Source organism: Poecilia formosa, unplaced genomic scaffold, assembly GCF_000485575.1.
Source record: "Poecilia formosa unplaced genomic scaffold, Poecilia_formosa-5.1.2 Scaffold18, whole genome shotgun sequence".
Classification (NCBI taxonomy): Eukaryota; Metazoa; Chordata; class Actinopteri; order Cyprinodontiformes; family Poeciliidae; genus Poecilia; species Poecilia formosa.
In genome coordinates this window covers 2857948-2870696 of record NW_006799957.1, presented here as the reverse complement: position 1 = coordinate 2870696, position 12749 = coordinate 2857948, and the positions used below count along the sequence as shown (strand labels likewise).

At 35.7% G+C, this 12749-nt stretch overlaps 1 protein-coding gene across 4 annotated transcripts in view; it reads right to left on the bottom strand.

Annotated features, from left to right (window-relative positions):
* Positions 1 to 7702: 7702 nt before the first annotated feature.
* Positions 7703 to 12749, bottom strand: part of ephb2b (eph receptor B2b) — a 122873-nt gene continuing 117826 nt past the window's right edge. For all 4 annotated transcript variants that reach the window (XM_016668934.1, XM_007547017.2, XM_007547018.2 and 1 more), the window contains exons 14-16: positions 12314 to 12507; positions 11344 to 11499; positions 7703 to 10241 (exon numbers count right to left, since the gene is read on the bottom strand). In XM_016668934.1, the coding sequence (XP_016524420.1) occupies positions 10133 to 10241; positions 11344 to 11499; positions 12314 to 12507 (459 nt within the window). In that variant the 3' untranslated portion in view covers positions 7703 to 10132. The remainder of the gene's footprint in view (positions 10242 to 11343; positions 11500 to 12313; positions 12508 to 12749) is intronic.

The window sequence follows — 12749 nt, the reverse complement described above, 5'->3', positions numbered from 1 at the left end:
GTAGCCCAGTAACATGGCATTGTATAACCGCATGTTTATTTTTGCTCCTGATTTTGAAAAATCATCTTTTTACTCATAAGCATTTATTAATATTTTTCATCAGCCCCATGGGACTACTAATATTCACTCGATGCAATACAAATAAATGATATATAATGTCCTAGGATGCACTAAAATAGGAAACTGCATTTTTTTCTTTTAATTATAGGTGTCAATGACAGGATTTAGCCTAATTTTTGCTTCTATTTTATTGTCATGCCACGGGATCATGCCATAAATGAGGCCTTTATTTAAAGTTCCTACAAGGACTGCATTAGCCTTTCAGTAATATTTACTGAACCTACTGGCCCATGTCAAGAAACTGCAGGATAGAGGTTGAGCCGGGTGTAATTTTCTGCAGCCCAGGCACAGTTGTTGACATTTGCTTTAATTCATCGGTTCAGGCAAAGGGTATTTTAGCAGTATGTATTACATTAGCCACTATCTTCAATTCAATTCAGTTCAATTCATGGCGTCCTGCTTTTTTCCAATTAAGGTTAGTTGTGCGGTAAACAGATCCATGCTCCCTGCGCTTGGAGGAAGGACTATGTCTTATTTCATTCTGATTCCACTCTCCATCATGTGTTTGGAACGGGAAATGATGTAAATTACTTGTGACAGTTCTGACCCATTTGGAAATCTTTCCACACAACATGAGTTTGTGAACTCTTCCTTTCTTACCCGTGTTGTTCCTAATGTTCTTAGTGGCCACAAAGAGTTTTTATCTCAGCACCATTGTAGCAAATTTTCATTGACCTGCTGCCTTTAAAATTGTCTCACAAGGACTTTTGATCAGATATATTTATTTTGGCATGGAGTTTCTTTCTGTTGTAGATATATTCATAGCTCTTAAATATATATGCACATCCTTATAATTTTTTTATATAATTATAAATCATACAGTACTTGTATAAATTATGTTTTGTTTTTATTTCCATGCTGTCTTATAAAAAGTAAACAATATATTATTCTGAAATATCACACAAAACAGCTTTTTATTTGTACAACTGTATAAATCATAAACATATTCAACTGTTATTGCTGTTACAACATAAGTAATAAAACACAAAAATTAAAAAAGCCTAACAATTATTCTTGTATAAAACATTTATTTTATATTATTAGTAGTAGTTGCTATAATTATTACAAGAAATTGCAGTGTAAATCAGATTTGAGTTCAGATGTGAATTTTTTGCACAAATAATTTGTGATTAAATGTTTACCATTTAATCTTCTTTCTGCAGTCCTCTTGGTTGCATTTAGAAGTTTTGTAATTTCAAGAAAACAAAAAACAAAAAAGCATCTGCGAATGTTTAAACAAAGTAAATGTGTCTATGTACCTTTTTTTTTTTAGAAACCTTATCGTAGACACACACACATAAATTCAACTTACAAAAACCGATACGGTCCTGGTATTTCTGCTTCACCGAATGTACATTCATGCATGACTTGTTTTCTACCAATATTTGTTTTTCTAGTAGAAAATATAAACATATTTGTTTTCTTAAGTCAACAAAAATGTGCATTAAAATATATATTTAAAAAAATTACATTAAACATCAAGACTGCCCTCCATAAAACTGCACATGAAAAATGAGTATTTACTCCTGACTAAAACTAACTGATGGATTGGTCCGTTTATGAGTTACCACAAAGGCAACCAGTGAACTTTCTTTGATCTGCAAAATGATCGCACATGTTTCCCAGTGTTTTGGTAACGACAGATGTGGCCAACAGAATTTTGTCCATGCTCTTGTCCAATTCCTATGATATCGCAAAGATGCTGCGAATGCTTTTTTTTTTTTTCATGCCATTATTCCTTTGCTCTTAATTTTAGTTGTGGAAGTAACAGAATGTGGCTTCTGGTAGTGCTTAAAAGCACAGGCTTCGGCAGACATCCTTTAGCTTCACCCAATAACTATGTTTCTAGTAGGAAATGACACAGGCACTTTAAAAAGGGTAAAAAAGCAATGTAAAATATATCAATTATAAAAGGCATTTCTTTTTATGTAATATTTTAATGAAAAGTGCAATGTTTTAAATTATTTCTGCACCCAATAAATGAATAGAATTATGTATTATGATAAATGTTGGATTAAACAATGAAGTGGTGATGTTTATATAAAAAAATAATATAAAAAAGGTGTTTAGAAAAACTGTCTTTGTGAACAGTATTCAACAACATACCTCTAGCAGGAAAAATATTGTGTTCAAATGTTCAACATCTGCTGTGATAAATTTGTGTTTTAAAATTTAGATTTTCAACTCAGATTTTTCTGTTTTTTTGGAAACATTACTTATGTATGTTTTAACGGATATTACCTTAGAATGGGCCATATTTTATTCTTAAAAACTATGGTTATACAATGATAATGATGCTTTACAAAGAAGAGATATTTTATTCAATTATTCTACATTTTACAACCAAATGTGGGACAGATTCTCCAGCTACCGACTGAAGTTGGAATCTATGCTAGTATTGGATGTAAATTGTATTTCGAGATGTAGGTAGACTAATTGTACTCCTAATTTGTGTTCCTTATTGGTCTTATCTCCCTTGAAAAAGAGATGTTGATCTCAAGGCATTTCTTAGTTAAGTGACAGTTAACTAAATAAATTATGCCCTTTGTCTTATTAAGTTATAAAGGCTAATGAGTTGCTTACACAGACATTACTAAATTTTCTATAATTTTCCATCCTCTTTAAATTCTACTTATCATTTGATATAAATTTGACTGAAAGCATCTTTACATTTGTGCCAAAAATGCAAACTTACATTTCGGTTATAGATTGATGCCTGATTTTATTATTGCTGTTACCTAAATAACAAATACAACATCAGCTGCAGATCACTGTAATCATGCCTAATCCCTGTTTTTCTCCCCGGTCTTACGTTTTTATCCCCTGAGCTCTGACTTTTTAGTCTCTATCGGTTTTCTCTGATTCTCTGATATACTGAGCTCTTAGGCATTCAGGTGTTGGGGTTGGCTGCTTACGGGTGGTCAAAAGGTAGCAGCACTGAGGGCTCGGCATACCATTGGGGTCCCCCTCCCCACTGAACTCTTGAACCTTCTCCTCTCCTGCCCATGGGGTAAACCTCTTAACGCACGCGCCATTCTCCGCCAGGTCAGGCCAAGGTCTGTAGCCTTTCACGCGTTGGCTGCTAATGAGGTTTCAAAATCTCCAAGCAGGGTGAAGGCAGTCTGACCCACACTTGAGAAACTGAGGCTGTGAGAGACGGCAGTACCCTTGGTCTAAATTGCTTTTGACATAAAACCATCAAGCAATCTGCAGCAGTCTGGCTCTGAGGGCAACACCAAGAGAAGTAATAGTAACTCAAATGTTTAATTTGACCTCAAAAATGATCTCTGGATTTGCAGCTGCCTTTGGGTAAGTCCTTTCTGATGAGTATCCAATGTGACATTTGTGGACATGAAAGCAGGCACAAACTTGTTAGCCATGTTCTTATGGTTGTGTATTAGAGGGACACGTATTAAAGTTTAAACTCCAGGAATTTGGATTATTTCTCAAGGATTTTTCTTTTGCAAATCTTTGTGTGAGCTCAATGAAATGTGAAAAATATTGAATGAAATTGTTCTGTTATTCAGTGTTAGAAAACATATTGCTATGAAAGATATTAAATTGTCTTAAATCAATTTTCTGTTTGGTCTTTAAGGTTACCCTGAAATAAATAATGATAAAATACCTTGAAATACCAAGATACTAAGCTCTGAACAACTGTCCAAAACTTGGTAGAGTATCTTTTTTCTGTTTTAGGTCACTGCAAAATAAAATTTTGATTTTATTTTGCAGTGACTACCCAGCATTTTGTCACTTAGTGAGATGCAAACTTTTTTTTTCTTCTTATTTTTGACAAGGTCACTGGACTACCAGCTTTAGAATTTACTGTTGCAGAATAACAAGCCCCTGCCCTCCGTTCCACATTAAAGACTCCCCACTGGCTCATCTCACCTTACTAGAGCTCATTTCCACAGCAAAATGGAAACCCAAGGTAAAGTTGATTTTTTTTATATAAATTTAAGCAGCTACTAAACATAGTAACATTCAGCAAACATATCGCAACTGAAGGCTTGCTAAAGTGGTTTCAAAAATATTTTTAAAAGCATCCATAGACTACTGCTGCATTAATAGTTTTTTTTCCTCTTTACATAATTACAGAAATATAACTGTTGATGCATTTACTGCATTCTTTATGTGCAGTGATTATGCAGTTTAATTCTATTGTCAATTTGAAATAACTGTCAGTATAATATTCTTTTATAAATGAATTTAGATTATTTCATTTTTGTATATTAGATTTCAGTTTTGTTTTTTTTTTGCTGTAATTCCTAGTTTGATATGTATTTTAAATTCTTTTGAATACTTCAAATGTACTCATGAACTAATTTATAGTCCTTTATTTTAATTATTTTATATTGTGAATGTGACTTAATTCTTCCATTTGCAAAACACCTGATATTTGCTGTTTATTTCTTTTACACTTTTATCTTCTCTTACATATAATATGCAACAATATTAAACAGAGTTTCTGTAACACTGCTTGATTTAATTCTATAGTATGAACTACTCCTATTGTTCATGTGTAACTCCGTGTTAAGTACCAGGGGAGTTGTATACTGTTAGGCGATATAGTAGCTGCAGCTATACATTAAGCATGATTAATTGCATATACTATTTAATATATTAAATTGTGCACAGCAAGAAAAAAGTGAATAATTACCTGTTGATAATTAGTAAGATTAACATTTAAATGTGCATCCATTATAAGGTTTTGTTTAGGTAGGTTCTTTATAGATGTTAAATGATATAAAGGATAAGTTAAGCAGGCGTAGGATTTAACAAGTATTTGTTTCTTTTATCTTCCTTTTTGAACTTACAAATATCAGTTGTATTTAGGTTCAAGGTTTCATAATGCCCAAATCTTAATTATGAAGCTTTACACTCACGGTTCGTTGTCACAAGATTTCATTTATTTATCTGTGCTTTAATATTAATAGAAACTATATTCTTATAATAAATAAATAAATTACATCGTCCCTGGTACCATTCATATTACATCCATTTCATAAAAAAATCATGAAATACACTTAAAGTGAGAAAGAAATTAGCAAGATTCCACGTTCTTTCACTGTATGTAAATACATTAACAAATAGAAAATTGTAAAGCAGCGTTCTGATTTTATTAGATTTAACATTGACTAGTGATAAAAAATTATTTTACATTTGGTTAGGGGTTTTATATCACTGCCATATTTTAAATTATAATTTTGTAACACCAGTTACATGCTTCTCTGTCTGTTTTGTTTTCCTATCCTGAAATTACCAATATTATAGTTGGTTTCAATTTAGTTTATGGCAACTAATGGTTTTATGCATAAAAATACCAAATTGTATCTACAATAGTTAAATAAAACAAACAAATGGAGCTTGCGCCAAGTTTGGTTGGGGATTTTGATATAAAGATTTATTTACATTATTAAAAAATGGAAATAATCCTATTTGAATTTGGTATGATTAAATTCATATTATTGAATAGATTTTGCAATGCTTAATTGTGTTTTGAATTTTTTACATTTTACAGCTTTTTTAAAATTAATGCCACAATTTAACAACCCTGTGGGCTTTCACAGGTTCTTTGTCTAGAGCGGAAAAAAATAGTTGAAATGTGGTAAATAAATCAACTACTGGCCACATTTTCTGTTTTTCGTAACAGATCTTATTTTTTATTGAGGAGAGTCAATTTGGGCTTTCCATTTTAGAAAATAAAACAATGACAATATTACAAATAATGAAATTGTTACATCATTCACAGGGTTACAGTCAATATACATTTTATACAGAAATACAGGATCTCCCACATCAGTCACAGTGGTCTGAACCGGCACTGGTCTATTATGTGGGCATTAACAGATCAGTGGAACAGGGATATCCCCCTAACTGCACTAATCAGGAGCCAGAGTGGTATTTGGTGGAGGGGGTAGATGTTGGGGGCAGGTGGGAGCAACAGAGGGGAACACACAGTCACACAGGAGAAAACATCTGCCAGGACGCTGTAATGGTACAAATGTTTGTTCAACAGGGGAAAATACACGGGCTTACTCTTAGCAGCAGCCAGTATTTGTCCATCAGCAGCTTGCTCAAGTCTCCAAAACACTGGAGATTTGCCTGCTGCAGAATTCACAAACTAAATGGGCTTGAAAATGTCAGTCTAAGAACATTTGAAACACATCAGTAGAGGGCGCCATGCTGCTTCCCGCTGCAGCTGTTAAACTACACAACATGAGGCTGACTTCTTTATAACATGGATCGGCTCATGTTTATCATGTAACTGTAACACTCAGACTTTACCCTTTTCCTCCGTCCTTTAAAAAATGACACACTGTAAAGGGAAGGCTGAGTAGTTCTGCTTTGCATCGCAGATATAAAGATTAAACTAATTGTTTTGCTACAGAAAAATGCAGTTCGAAAATGTGGAAAGCAATCATTGACGTCAGAGCCAAAAGGCATTTAAAAAAAAAAAAAAAAAAGTAAAAAGCTTTTTTAATGAGTGCAGCAGGAGAATATGTATGTAAATTAAGCAATGTGCACAATTATCTTTTATATATATGTATATATTTACAAATCACCAACTGTCTGAGTAATCATCAAATAATAAAAATATCCAACTACATATCTTAATTTTGATATCCATTGCCGTTTGAGGGAATCATTTCACTTACATCAAATATTCTGTCTCATTTCAGAGGAAATAAAAAAATAATTACAGTGAAAATTCCTTCAGAAATATTCTTGCCATAAATGTGTCACAGATGAATCAGAAACCTCATTTTTTATACATTTTAACACTCTGTATTCAGTTGCTTAAATTAAACATAAGGGGCCCACTGTTCAATGTGCTCCCTAAACTGCAACAATGTAGAGTTGCAAGAATTAGATTACTTTTTAAAATTTTACAATGCAAATATTTTTTTTTCTAATTTCATAATGCAAATCTGAAATTTAAAATGCAAAACCAGCAAAAGTACTTGCCTTGCAAAAAAAAAATAAATAAAAAAAAATAGACAGTAATCAGAAGGGATTACCCACAACCTCTTTAAGGTAGTTCCTTAAAATAAATGTCAAGAATAATTGCTTGATTAATAACTCAAAGTCTTGGCAGCATCCAGAGACAAGCCTCTGAATGAGCCATGATGGGGCTGGAGTAAAGAAATACTGTACCTTGCCAGCCTTTCGCATACTGCAAATTAATTTCTTGCACATTAAGAGCTTTTCCTGATGACGGAATATTTCCCACACTGTGAGAATACATGCTACATTTTAAAACAAAACTGATGAGCTGGTACATGCTGCGAAATAAAAAAATAGAAGTGGGAAAAGGTCAGAAAAAACACTAAGTATTGGTGGCATCTAGGTCACAGTACTGCCTCTCACTTTGCTTCCCCATTTTCTGTGGCTCACGATTCTCCCCCTCTACTTTTACAAAGTGTTTCATGAAAAAATTCCAGCGCAATATTTGCTATTATGTATCCTGCTGCAGAGGAAAAGAAAAAAAAATCAATCCCTGTCTGCTTTAAAGTCGGTGGACAGCTGGGGATAAAGTAAGATAGGATGACAGTGGTGGAGTAACTGAGGTTTCTCTCTCTTTTTTTTTTTTTTTTCAAAGAGAGTGTTTAGTGCCAAAGCTGCCTGTAGTTGGAACATGAAAACTCAGGTCAGCGTCTGAAGGTTTGGTTCAAGTAAACATGAGAAGCATTGTCCAGTCTGGAGGAATCTCAGTGGCACATACCATTAGGACAAGACAAGACACAACTGCTATGCTGTTGAATGTTAATATGCCTGCTGCTGCTGATGCGTTTTAAACACGCCGAGACGGAACCAGACAACTGGCCAAAGCCGACTAAGAGTAGATCAGAAGAAGCCGTTTGACAGGTGGTCGACAGGCATGTGTGTTATCAGGAGGACAGAGAGAAGAAATCGGTGCCTGGGCAGAGAAGCTGTGATCGGGGTGCAGCCGCCCCACTGTGACCAGACACATCTGACCGATGGCTCACAGCTGGACACCCATGTCTGTCTGTCAGCTCTCAGGGCAGAGCCCGGCAGGAGCTCGGCATTACTGCTTATCATTTATTGGTCGTGTGCATAAACCCATGTCTGATTTACCATCTTTGAAGAGTCACGGGGTTTTCTTGAACTCCATCTCCCCTTTTTACAAAACTTACAACAGGTTAACAGCAACAACACAAACCAGGACTGGCAGTTCTGTACTCATGTAAAAGTTAGTCATCATAAAATAATATACAATGAATGCATACATGTGAAGACAGAAGCTTTTACAAAGTAAAGCTTTATCTACATGGTTTTGTGCATGATTTGTCCTTCAAAAATAAATGGAAAGCAATGGAGGAAGATCCCGAGAGTTGGTAACAAAAAATAAACTCAAAACTCATGGGAACAATAGAAATTCAAAAATAGTCATACCAGAATTGCAACAATATAGCACACATTTTAGTTTTTATTCAACAAGCGTATGACTGTGACATGACTGTGAATGTAAAACAACTGTGTGGTATCAAAACTTTAATCATTGAAGCATAAACATCCTTTTTTTTTAAACAGGAAAACTGGAAGAATACTGAATATAGTACTAGACTAATCGCTGCAAATCAAAGCACTGTGAAATTAACCACTCACTCAGCATGCTATCAAACACAAGATTTGACACTGTTAGAAGCTACCTTTCTCTTTGTGTGTGTGACATGTGAGTGCAACATGTGCAAGTACGCACAGACGGCACTTGAGATAAACACCCTGAAGGAGGATGCTGTAACTTGATTATTTTGTCTTTCTGTAGAGTCTGATGTAAACAGTAGAACCTGTTCTTATTTTTTGTTTTTATCTTTTTCTAAGAATCTCTGCTGGAAGTCAGTTTTGCTATCTTTTTGCACAAGCTAAAACGATGCAGCTAGAGGCAACAACTACTTAAATCCTCCCTGTAGTACCTGTAGTCATTCCTTCAGCTCTTGAACTAATCGCCTAGAATAACTATCTTTGAGTCATCATGTTATGGCAGGTCAAGTGCATCTGATATGTACAGCACAGGATCATGACTAGAGTGTGAAGGGGAAGAGTTCTATTTGGCAGACTGTGAATATTTCACTGAGAAAAAAAATAAACTAGTCTTTAGTTAGAGGAAGCATGGCAAGAGGGATTCTTCAATACAAAATATCAACATTAAAAATTTCTCTCAGTGAGAGAAAAGTTTTTCCCATTTTCTGTCGAGCCGATTTCACTGCAAGATTTGTCCATTTCACTGATTGTGGTTTTAACATCAGTCTATGCCACAAGTTGTCCATTTCATGGTTTGCGTTTCTTTTTGTTTTTTTTCCTTTTTTATTTACCTGTGGTACCAGTTGGGCGTGCATGTCAAGTTCCCCTTTGTCCTCCAAAAGGCCACAGAGATCTCTGCATTTCCACATGCGGTCCAAAATTTAAAACAAAAGACAATTTCCACACTTTGTTGAAGATCCTCTCCTCAACTCTTCCTTCGTTTCTTTTGTTGCCCTTTTAAAGGGTAGCTTTCCTACTCAGTTCTCTAGTGTACAACCTCATATCATCTATAAATTTAGATAAACTCCTTTCCTTATCAGTTTTTTTTTCCTCTTTAAAAAAAAATCTTTACAAAATTAGCAGAATAAACAAAAAAAGGGGGGGTAATAAATGCTGAAACAAATAAAATTGGTGGAAGATTGGAAACTGATTTGCTGGTCACTTCTAACCTCCCGTATTTCTGGCTCTAATGGTGGGTTTGGCTGTGGGCCGCCTGGATTCTTCATCACTTTGACTTGCAGCGTCACAGCTCTCCACAACTTATCCCAAGCATGGAGGGAGAGCCAGGGAGGAGAGAGAGGAGGAGAAGAGAGGGAACAGGAGAGGGGAACGTGGGGCTTGATAGCAGCCTGGTGGGAAGACCAGACACAATGCCACACAGGAAAAAAGAAAATCCACTGCATTCTCCACGTCCAGAGCCCTGTCTCCCAACACCTTTTGCCCCCCTCTGCTCCTCTCAGGAGGGTCAAACCTCCACTGACTGAATCTGGTTCATCTGTGCACGCATCATCTGGACGCTGTTCAGGATCTTCTTTTGATGGCCTGCTAAAGTCACACCAACCCTCAAGATGTCACTGTGAAGCACAAAAAACACAGCCTAATGTTACCAATGGCTATATACAATATTTTATAACCAACCTATAAATTATTGATGCATGTATAGAAAACAAAACTGTTAGCACTAATGGACATCTGAGAATGCCAGAATAAAATCTGAGGTTCCACAAGACTTTGTTTTGAAACCACTGTTGATTTATTACAAAAGTAATATCTGTATATCTGCTACTTCAGTTATTTTCTTTCCTGTAATAATTAGATTTTTTCATAAAAATGTTTCATGACAAGTATAACTTGTCATCTTAAAAATATTTTCCATTGGTTGAGTTTAAACTTATCTCCAAAAGTACATACTTGTTGTAACCTTTCTTCCATCTTATCAGTACATTTTTCTTTTTGTTGTTCTCCATTGGGTTTTCTATGACTCTGTTGTGACATGCTGTAAAAATTATTATATTTAATTGACAGACGTTTTCGCTGATTTGTTGGTGTATCACTTTTTATGGAGCAAAAGTAATGCTTAGATTGACATGCATACATGTTTTTTTTTTTACTACAGCTTACTCTATTTAAAGATCTTTCACTCTATAAAAGTTGTGGCAATGCAAACATTATTTAGTCACAACAGGGCAGCTATTTATCTACTCCTATGCTGCATCTCAGCGGTAACCACATTTGTTGGATTGCACATTACCATCTGTTTGCCTGAAAAACTGAAGCTAAACATCTCTGTGGGCTGATCTCTGGCTTGTATTGTTGGAACCCTGACAGGAAATGACTTTTGTTGTTTCTGTACAAGCGGGATGATACTTTTTCCAGCAACTTAACCCCATGTGCTCTTTTTCCCTCTTTAAAGTAAGGATCAGTAGGGCCTTGTTTAACACATGAAAAAGGCTTTAAAAAAATCCCAAGCTTTAAGTTATTGTGCCCACTGTTTAGCGTCCCAAGTCAAACATTATTTGAAAATAGCATCCAGAAATAGCATAAATTACAACAGGCCGCAGAGTCTTGTTTCTGCTAAGATTTAAACCCCAAACCTCTGAACACCCACTACTTTTCAAAGTTTTCTCTTGCACTTATCAGAACTTCAGTGCAGGCCAAGGTATCATTAACACTTACTCCATGGTCATCTGAGACACCACATCAAATGTAGAAAAGTCAGAATTGGCAAAGTTTTCTTTGTACTGGCCCATTTTGATGGCATCCAGCCACTCATCCACAGTGCTGAAGGTGGAGAAGTCTGGGATGCTGCGGTCCAGGAGAGGGAGATGGACCCTACAGGGGACATAAGAGGGATGGATTAAGAATAATAATAGTTCAAAGAGGAAGATATAACATCATGGTCAGTCCAGACCACCTGCAGACGATTCAAACATGAATTATTATGTTACATTTTCAAAATGTTTGACAGCACGTAGAGAATCCCACAAGCCTAATCCATGAAAAAATATTTTCCAAACTGTTTCCTCATAAAGGGTATTTTCCAAATGAGGTGATAGTCTTCAGGGAGCCAGCGTATTCACTGAGTGTCTGTGGAAAATCTGGGTTGTGGTTCTGCACTATACCGCAAATGAAAGCACAGGCCGGGATAATGGAAATCAGCAAAGCCCTGGCCCTGACAGCAAACTAACACCCAAAGCAGAGATGCCTGAAAATGTTTTGTTTAAAAAAAAACAAAAAAACTGCAGAGCTGCTCCAACCCCAGGGTTGCCTGGAGCATTCGTGGGAAGGTTTGGATCGATCAAACCAAAAGGCTTTAATTTACATAACCGCTAGGCGCCAGGAAAAACAAGAGAAACTGCATTTGGCAAATGTGAAGAGTGCCACAGCTGACACTGTCGCAAAAGCACAAATATTTTAGTCAACAATTGAAAGCCTTGTTGCCGACAGAAGCTGAGATGAATCATACACTTAAAAATGTTATCCATATCAGTGCGGAAGAAACCAAAATAAAAAGGCCTGTTTTCTGTGATGCCAATGGAGACATGAATAAACGCACAACCAAATACCTCACGGGGAGAAGAAGGAATCACAAAAAGGAGAAAAGCGCAGCCTGAAAATACAAAGACTCAGCTTGTGTTTTACTTACCCTGAAGATAAAGGAGTCATAGCTTTCAGTGTGTTCGGATTACGGATCATCTTGTCGAGGTTGTTAACAATCTGGCTAAACTTGGGACGGTTGTTACGGTCCTTCTGCCAGCAGTCCAACATGAGCTGGTGCAGCGCGTTGGGACAGTCCATCGGCGGGGGCAGCCGGTAGTCCTGCTCTATAGCATTAATGACCTGTGAGGGGAGATAAATCACTTTAAGGAACATATCACATATCAAAACATGCAGTTTCCCACAAAAAATAAATAAATAAATCTATTCTAAATTTGGAGTTATTAGTGACAATTAGTTCAGGTATTGTTTTATGTATTTATTAATTGTCTGACTTATTCACATGTTAATATAACACTAGTGAAATATTTGCAACTAATTCACAGCTTCTTTAGTAAATAAAATTATTTAAAAACTAATTTTAT